Below are 10,274 nucleotides of genomic sequence, written 5' to 3'. Positions count from 1 at the left end.
ATGTGAACCCTAGTCCGTGTGTCTCCACATATGTTCTTCTTTTTCGTTCTACTACCTCTCATCATTTTTCCACAATTGAGAGTCCCACTAGTATTTCCTCATCTACTTCTCATTGTAATCCTTTGCCATTTACAACAGAATATTCGTTGGCTGAGCTGGGGGCTACTCATGAAGAGTTCCGGCTCTTAACCTCTACAAATGAGAATAGTCCGTCTGCTCCAGACTTAGTTCCTTCAACTTCAACGTCTGCTCTGTTGGGGAATACTCATACTATGATTACTCAGTCCACTGCTGGGATTTTTAATCCCAAGGCTCTGTCTGTTGAAGTTGTTAATTATGAGCCAAGCACCATTGAGGAAGCTCTTGTTGATCCAGGATGAAAACTAGTAGTTCAAGCTAAATTTGATGCCATCATGGCCAACTCTACTTGGGAACTTGTTCCTCTTCCTCATTGACGTAAGGTAATAGGGTCTAAATTGTTGTTCAAAGTAAAAAAAAAAATCCTGATGGGACTATTGCTCGGCATAAGGCTAGGTTGGTAGTAAAAGGGTGTTCGCAAGTTCCTGGAAGTGATTTCAAGGAAACGTTTAGTCTAGTGGTCAAGCCTGATACTATTCGAACCATACTCTCAGTTGTTGTCTCTCGAGGTTGGTAGATTCGTCAGGTCGATGTCAACAATGCCTTCTTAAATGGTGATCTCACCAAGGAAGTGTTCATGCAACAGCCTCCAAGCTATGTTCAGTTTGGTCCAAATGGTGATCAATTGGTGTGTCATCTAACAAAGGCACTATACGGGTTGCGTTAAGCTCCTCGTGCCTAGTTTGATAAATTGAAGAGGTTTCTTATTTCTACTGGGTTTCTCATATCCAAATCTGATGCATATCTATTTATTCGTGTAATGACCAAGTCTGTAATTTATGTTCTGGTCTATGTAGATGATATTATTATTACGAGGAGTGTGGCTGACAGTATAACTAGTTTTATTCAACTGTTAGGTAAATAATTTTCCCTTAAGGATATGGGGGACCTTCATTACTTCTTAGGTGTTAAAGTCACCCGATCCTCCACTGGAAGTCTTCAATTATGCTAGCATAAGTACATTAGGGATCTGCTTGATAGAAGTTCTTTGACTAATGCAAAAAGTGCACCAATGATGAGTTCATCAGCCTTGTCTAAATATGAGGGCAATCGTCTAGCTGATCTTACATGTCGAAGTCTTGCCAGTGTGCTTCAATATGTAGTTCTAACCCGACCTGATCTTGCTTATACAGTACATTGTGTGTGTCAGTTCATGCATGTACCCACTCAGTACATTTGGTGGCCCTAAAACGAATCTTACGATATTTACGTGGGACCATAGATCATGGGTTGATTTTTCGTCCATCCGACTGACTATTTCTCATTGGTTATGCTGATGCCAACTGGGGATTGGATTTTGATGATCGCTGATCTATGGCCGTATATTGTATGAATTTTGGAGATACGCCTGTTTCGTGGTGTTTTAAAAAGCAACAAGTTGTTTCTCGGTCAACAGCAGAGGCTGAGTATTGCAATCTAGCTGCGGCTACTAGTGATGTTACGCGGTTAATCTCTCTCCTAAAGGAGCTACAAATATCGTCTGCCGATTTTCTACTATTTGGTGTGATAATTCTGGTGTAGTAGCAATTGCTGCAAATCCGGTCTTACACTCCAAGTTCAAACATGTTAAACTTGATCTGTTTTTTGTCCGCGAAAAGGTCGCTCAAGGTTCACTTGTTGTCGAAGAGGTACATGCCTGTGACCAGGTCGCTAACATTTTAACAAAACCCCTGTCTGTCTCTTTGTTTACTCGGCTTCGAAATTTGCTTCGGGTTTTACCTATTGAGAAGTTGGGTGAATGTTAGTGTATAAGGTAAGTTAGGTTGTTAGCAGTCAGTTATACAATCTGATATATTGCTAGTAGAATTGGTTAGCGGCAGTTGACACTTATATATATAAATCTTGTTTCTGTACAGATTCAATAAAGCAATCAATAATAGAATATTCAGTAATTCCTCATTTTGTATTTCTTTTCTATTTTCCTATACTTACTAACAGAGTATCTTACAACTCTGTTCTGGTATATGCAGAGGTCAAAGTTGGGATATTAGCGAAATCCCCAATAGGACTACTGATCGTTTAGCCAAGGCCGGGATCAATAGACAAGTTAATTTGCTTTTAGTTTGTGGTTAATTGATAGTATGATTGTTCAGCTGAACATGTTATGTCTCTTGACTATTAGGTTCTGACTCTTGCAGTTCGTAGGGGTCCTCTTTGGATTGCTAATATGCTGAGATTTTAAGACTAATATTCCTTTTCAGAGAAAAAATTAAACTAAAAATTTATTTAACATTTAAAATACAAAAAAAAAATTATATTTCATGTTTGACATGCGGATCATAAATTGATTATTTTTGCTATGTTAGTATATTAGAGTAATTTGTATAATCTTTGAGATAACTTTAGGTGTCAAATTAGACCCAAAAAAAAAACAAAAGCTTAAGTATTGAATTAGAAAAAAGTGTCAAGATCAAGTGCTAAATGGGATAAAAAATTAATGATCAAATTAAGAAAAAATATTAAGTTTAAGTATCAAATGTTATATTAAACATCTAAAAGATGAAATATTTTAAAGAATACAGCTTTATATTTTAATTTCATTTTGAAAAACAATATACTATTTTAAAATATATTTTTAAAGTGAAAGCATTATAGCATTAAGGTCGTTTATGAAATTATCCCATTTCTAATTATGGGGAAACTTATTTCTACCCAATTAGAGGCGTTTTATCTTTGATTCCACCAAGTGTTATTTTGGTAAGCAAAAATGCCTAGGGTGATTTTTCATTAAGAAAACCACTTAAAGGAAATCATTATTTAATAAAAATCACTAATGATTCAACTTATAAATACTAAAAGTTAAGGTTTTTGGTTAAGTCAGCATGAGCTACCAAGCTGATTAGCCATCACCTATTTGTTGTTTGTTGATTTATTGTTGAACTACCCCTCTCATTCTCTTTCTTTCTTTCAAAAAAATATATATATATACATTGGTAGTTCAATGAACATTTTTCATTGCCAACAATCATAATAAAAAGTCATTGATTTCCATCAATTACTTATCAAACTAAAGTTGCATATAAATGGTTAGAAATCTTGGAATTATATTATAAAATAAGCAAATTAAGATTTCTAAAATAGATTAAAATAATTTTATTTCGACGGGTTCAACTCAATCTGATAATACTAAATTTCTTTAAAATAAAAAATTTAAGTTCAATAAAACAGATTGAATCTTAAAAGTAATTAAGTTAGATCAAAATAAAATTCACCCCTACTATAATAATTACAAAAATATCTTTATATAATCATATTAGATTTCCTCTTATAAAAATACATTTTTGAACTCTACTTATTACCATCACTTCCATCTATCTTACAAAAAAATATTAGGTTGGTCTCTTTTTAATGTGAAAATTGATGTCATAATTGGATCATGAAGAAGGAATATTTATGTTAGTAGTTATTATATTATATTATATCAATTGAAGTTTCTGTAAGTTGATTTTTTCTTCGTTTTTTGATTGATTAATTAATTAATTTGTTATGTTTTTTAATTAATTAATTAAAACATTTATTTGTGCATAAGAAAAGTAAAATGTTTAGTTTGGTAGTAAAAAAAAGTAAAATTATACCAATGATCACTTTAAAATAGGATTTCTCTTATTTTTGTCACTTTAATTAAGATAATTGTCCAAATTAATCATAATCATTAAAAATTTCATTAATCTAATAACAGATTGCTGGCGTTGCACATTAGCTCATTGAGTGACTAATACATGACTTTTTTTTTTTTTACTTTGACTAAGGTAGAGACCTCTCTATAATTATCTCAAAACACTTTATTTTTGTTTTAGCTTAATGGTGTAAAAAGCCCTTAAACTTTTTGAAAAAAAGCAATTAAGCCCCTACTTTTTTTTTTTGCACAAACTTGGGCACTTGAACTTTCACAATGCATCAAAAAGACCCTTAAGCTTTTTCAAAAAAAGCAATTAAGCCCTTGCTCTTTTTTTTTTGCACTCAATTGGACACTTGAACTTTCAAAGTGCATAAAAAGGCCCTCAAACATTTTCGAAAAAAGCAATTAAGCCCCTGCTTTTTTTCATTCAATTGGGTACTTGAAACGTCCTTAATTTTTTTCAATTAAAGTTACCACATGTCACAACCACAACGTGACATGTGACAAAAATGATAAAAAAATAAAAATTTATAAAATTTATAAAAAAATAAATTTTAGTAAAAATATAGAAATATTCAAATTTTATTTAAAATTAGAAAAAAATTAAGAAAATCATAAAAAATTATAAAATTTTATAAAGTCATAAGAAAATTATAAAAAATGTAAAAAATTATAAAATTCGTAAATATATATAAATTATCGTACTGAAAGAAGCATTTTATAATTTTTCTATAATTTTATTGATTTTTATTTTTTTATGAATTTTTGTCACAAATCAGGCTGTATTGCGACGCATGATGGCTTTAATGGAAAAAAACTAAGGTCATTAACTTCAACGGTCAACAGTTAAAGTTAATGGTTAAATGACATTTTTTATGATTTTTATAAAATTTTACAATTTTTTATGATTTTTATAAAAAAATTAATTTTTAACATTTTTATTATAATTTAATAATTGTTATAACTTTTATTGATTTTTATTTTTTATAATTTTTTGCCACATGTCACGCCGTAGTTGTAGTACGGGTGACTTTAACTGAAAAAAATTAGGAGTAGTTAACTTTAATAATCAACTATTAACGTTAATTGTCAAAGGGCCTATTTGATACATTTAATAGTTCAAATAATCAATTGAGTGAAAAAAAGTTAGGGGCCTAATTACTTTTTTTGTTTTTGAAAAGTTTAAGAGCCTTTTTTTTTATACATTTTGAAAGTTTAAGTACTTAACGAAGTGAAAAAAAAATATGAGCTTAATTATTATTTTTAAATAGTTTGAGGACTTTTTACACCCTTAAATCTTTTTATTTTTTTTCCTCTTCTCTCGCTTCTGTGTCTTTTGGGTTTTTTTTTTTTTTTTTTTGGTTTTGGGGTTTGAAGATGGGTCATTCAGGCATGAAAATTAGGTGCATTTCTTTCATCCTTTCATGTCTGAATGTGTTTCTATTAAGTCCTTTCACTCTGACTGACATATAACATTTTTTGTTCTCCTCAGAGAATGTTACTCCCATTCCCACTGACAGTACCCGTAGAAAGGGTGGCAGACGTGGAAGAAGGCTGTGATTCTTTGCTTCATATCTATTACTCAGCTACTACTGATGCTTGGAGTTTTCTTTTTACATTCAAATGTGTTTTGCCCAGTTCTCTTGCTGCACATTTAGTTTCTGAAATGGATTTTATCTAGACTGAGAAAAGCTGTAGAACCATTTAATGCAGCTTCAAAATTAAGAGGTTTTCATAATATTTTATTTTTAGATCCTTATTATTGTTTCATAATTGCATAATTGGTCTAAACCAGTTTTTCTAGGCTGAACAAATACCAGATTTCTTTTAAAAAGTTGCAACAGATTGAGACATAGATTCAAACTTCATATGATAAACAACAATTAAACTTGTTTAACATCTTTTTCATCTACCATCTCAAAAAACCAAAAAGAAGTGGGGAAAGAACAAAAAATAATAATAAAACAAAGTGTTTTCGGCTAATTACATAGAGACTCGTCACTCAATGAGCTATTGCTCCATGTCAGCAATACATTAGCGGATTAACAAAAATTTTAATGACAGTGATTAATTTGGACAATTATCTTTATTAGAGTAGCTAAATTAAGAAAAAATTAGAGTAACCAAAATAAAATAAACCTTATTTTAGAATGACATATGAGTGTAATTTATTAAAAAAAAAAGTCTTAAGTAAAAAATTGTAACTCAATTTAAAGTGGGTATACATTTAAATTTTTTAATTGGATTTGAGATGAAAAAAAGAATGTGGAAATCAAATGAAAGATATATCAAATGTGAAATAGGCTTTGTAGCTAATTGTGACAAAGGAAAATTTAAAATATTGATAGGAAATTCAAAAGCAATTTCACGTGTGTAAAGCAATTAGTGACCTAACAAAGAAAAACATTTTTGTCAACGAATAAAAGTTTCGTCACTAAAAGCACATCATTAATGCCCAATACTAGAAACCGAAGGGGTGTTAAGTACATTGTTTTACGACAATTTTAGGCCAAGAAATTGAATTAGTAATTTTGCAATTAGCAATGACCAAAGAATAAAGAAGTTAAAGGCTTTGTTTAGCTTTTTGCAACGAAATTGGATCAATATTCCTCTCTTTATGTTTGACTCTAGGAAGTTAGTGGAAATTATATATAAATTCCAACCTTATTTAAAAATCAAGCCTTTATTTGATTTTTAAATTTTTAAAATATGGTTTTCATTTCCTATTTTTTAAAATTTGAAAAACCCCATATGTTAAAAAATTTAAAATTTGTTTCAAATAATGTAAATGTGAAAAAAATTTTATTACATTTATATGAATTCAAATTTGGGTAAGAAATTTTTATTTTTAAAATTTATTGAAAATTTTGTGTATAATTAAATTTGAATTGAGTCAATTCATTAATTAAATTTAAAGTTTAAAACCCTTGTTTTCAATTTTTTCGATTTTTCGAAATATTTTTAGTGAAAATAATTTTCCATAATATTTTCAAATTTTTATTTATTTCTGACTTAAAAGAGCTTAATTTAAACCTTTTTCTTCCAATTTTTTTTAAAAAAGTTTAAATATGAATTTTAAACATGATTTTCATTCTTTTTGACAAGTAATTTTTTTAGTGCATAAGATAAATTTAAGAGATTAATGCACTCTCAAAATCACAAGAAAAATTAATTAAATTTTTACTATATTACATAAAGACAAACAAGGAATTGTATGAAACTGTGATTCTACGTTATTTTTATCTCTTTTCAATAAGAGAATGACAAATCAAATTTTTCCTCCTAATTTTTTAGCTTTCTCCCCATGAAAAAATTTAAATCCAACTAAAAATGCTAAAAATTAAGAGGAAAAATCTAATTTATCAGTCTCCTATTGAAATCACAATTTCATACAATCATTTCTCCATAAAAGTATCTACAAGTATAATTTTTTATTCAAAAAGATTAATATGAATTTTTAAATTTCTAATAACAGGGCAAAGCCCGAACAATAAATGTGACTTGCGCAACTCAAACTCAAATCACACCTAAAATGATAAATACTCTTAACCATCAAACCATCATACGAGATTCTATTTATAAAAGACTTTTTTAGCATATATAATAAGTCCCATAAATACCTATTATCTATCTAAAATAACTAATTTTTTGGCCAATACCCAAAATCATTAATTAAGACAATAAGCTCAAAAAATATATTTTTCTTAAATAAGTGTGAAAACATGTAGTGTTTTTTTTTTTTTTTTTGCCCTTTACATTATATGTTCACATGGAAACAAACCTACTACAAGTAAGACTGTGTCACCAATTATCAACAACCACGTATTACTCCGTGGCTATAAATCCACGTGGCGAGACTTTTGGTACGACTAGCCTCTAGGTTTTGCTGAGAAAGTCAAAAGCATCTAGACGATTGAAGATTCTAATTTCCCAACAAAGATTTTCAACTCGCTCGAAACTCATTGAGGAGTCTTGGCTCAGCCACTCGGTCATGCTGACGTGTATAAGAGCCGAGCTGATTTCACACTCAAACTCCCCCAAAGCCGGACCATTTTTTAATTGCCAAATTCCCCATGACTGCATTGCTTTATCAAACAAGTAAAACAAGGGTAAAGACGTAATTATAAGAAGGTCAACTTGAAAAGTCAAACTTCCAACCTCCCTAACGAACCTATAAATATACCAAACCTCACAATACCCTAAATTCCCATTTCCCCCTTCTTCCTTTGAAAGAAAAAATCAAATATAACCAACTTCCATTTTCACACCATATTCATCCCCAAAAAGAAAAGCATGAAGAGAAGCTTTTCCAATAGAGAAGAGGAGAAAAATTTCGCTTTGGCAAATTATTTTATTCTCCTTTCACAAGGAAGAAACATGTATGAATCCACCATGAATGATACTAACCTTACTTGTCGGGTTTTCAAGTGCAAAACATGTAATCGGCAGTTCACGTCGTTTCAAGCTCTAGGAGGGCATAGAGCAAGCCATAAGAAGCCTAAATTGATGGAGAGAGATGGCGGGGTGTTGGAGAATCAACCACCAGCAAAGCCTAAGATGCATGAGTGTTCGATATGTGGACTCGAATTCTCGATCGGGCAAGCATTAGGGGGGCATATGAGAAGGCATAGGGCTAATTTGAGTGAAGAAAACCACCAAGAGCCATTGATGTCACCCATTGTGAAGAAATCTAATAAGGTTTGGTGCTTAGATTTGAACTTGACACCATTCGAGAATGATTTGGAATTGTTGAAGCTTGCCAAACCAACTCTTGCAATAGATTGTTTCTTGTAAACCCTTCTAATCTATTTTATTTTATGTTCATATTAAATTGTAACATATCGTAATTTTACATCACTATATTCCATTTCCTTTTTAAATCAATATTTTTATTATAAATTTTCTTTTCAATGCTATTGTTAAAGGGGTAAAAGGGATAAAAATAAAAGAGTAAATTAATATTGAGAACTTTTCTCAAGACTTTTATATTTCCTATAGGATTAAAGTAGCAATGGGTTGATCTAACTATGCTTTCTCTAATGAATCAAAAGCATTTGACATTTTTGTGAAGACTTATAGATATTTTAGAATAATTACATATAATGAGAAGCACATTTTTTCATTTTTATTTAAAATTGTAACGCTCCATACTTGGCTTAGATGTTAGGACTAAGTCTAGAGGCTATATCAAAACGTTTAATGGAAAAAACAAACTTTTAAGTATGTTTTGGGCCTAGAGGGCTCACATAAGGGACTTTATATGAATAATATGTGACATGAATGTTAAATAATATGAAATGCCTGTATTTGATCTGTTTATTCTGGTAATGCTCCGTAATCCTGTTCTGGTGACGGATATGGGTTAGGGGTGTTACACTCGCCTCACTCAAAAAAATTAAATTGTTCAAAAAAATAAAAGTATAGGGATTAGTTTTAACAAGTGGAAAACATAGAAAAACAATGTTAAAAGAAATGGACAAGAAAGGAAAATAGAGGGAGAAGTAGAAGAGAATGTAAAATAAAGAAAAAAGAATAAGAAAGTTATAAGAACATAATAGAAAATTTTAAATTACTCAAAACGAAAAAAATATAGGGACTGATTATATAAATTAACCTAAATTTTTTGTTTAAATTGATGATTTAGCATGTCACATCAACTTACCGTTACATTGTTAACGGCAATTAACAGCTCAAGCACTAAAATGTTACAACGCGATAACATAAGTGACTAAAACATAACATTTCAAACATAAGTGACTAAAATGTAACCCAAAATAAACTAAAGTGACTATTTTAATTGTTTACCCTAAAAAAATTGGGTTTTTTAAACATTTATTCCATTTAAATAAGTTTTTTTTTACAATATATTGGTTGATGACAAGGACTACAAAGTTTGAATTCGTATATTATGTAATTCATAATAAATAAAAAATAGATCTATACTAAATATATAATACTACTCTAATGTAAGGATTATATAAAAAAAGTTTCAATAAATAAAAAATATATTAAATTAAAATAATATAAATATTTTTTAAAAAATTTAAAATTCATATGGACAGACGTAAAATGAATTTGGATTAGTCTTTTGCAAATATGGACAAGTTTGAACAAAATTTTAAGTTCATATTTCAGGTCGGATCAAACTTGAGCAAGCATAAAATATATTAACACCATGCTTAGACCTAGTCCAACCCATGAACACCTTTATCCCTCTTTCCTTATTTCAAAAAAGAAATCAGAAAAATACAACTCAAACAAATATAAAAGAAACTTGTTGATTTCGAAAGAAAATATCTAAAAAGTTGCCAGACTTTGAAAAACTTGAGTATTGCATGTAATGGGTCCTTGTACCATAGTGAGGAAGATGGAAATTGGAATAATCTGATTCCTTTTCCTCCCTAAAGATCACTATTTTGATATATTTCCGAAATAAATCATTTTGGTGATATGTTTTCTTTTAAAAGTTTCTATATTTTTTTTTCAATTCCAACCCTACCCAAAATTAATCGATTTA

General features: G+C 29.8%; 1 protein-coding gene across 1 annotated transcript; it reads left to right on the top strand.

Annotated features, from left to right (window-relative positions):
• The first annotated feature begins 7,974 nt into the window (after positions 1-7,974).
• LOC121230743 (zinc finger protein ZAT11) lies at positions 7,975-8,672 on the top strand. The gene has a single exon (XM_041116065.1). It carries the CDS (start codon positions 8,051-8,053, stop codon positions 8,549-8,551), a length of 501 nt encoding a protein of 166 aa, XP_040971999.1. The 5' UTR covers positions 7,975-8,050; the 3' UTR covers positions 8,552-8,672.
• The last annotated feature ends 1,602 nt before the right edge of the window (positions 8,673-10,274 follow it).

The sequence above is a fragment of the Gossypium hirsutum genome, chromosome A06 (assembly GCF_007990345.1).
Source record: "Gossypium hirsutum isolate 1008001.06 chromosome A06, Gossypium_hirsutum_v2.1, whole genome shotgun sequence".
Lineage (NCBI taxonomy): Eukaryota > Viridiplantae > Streptophyta > Magnoliopsida > Malvales > Malvaceae > Gossypium > Gossypium hirsutum.
Note: the sequence above shows the minus strand (reverse complement) of the source record. Positions and strands in the feature narration are given on the sequence as shown.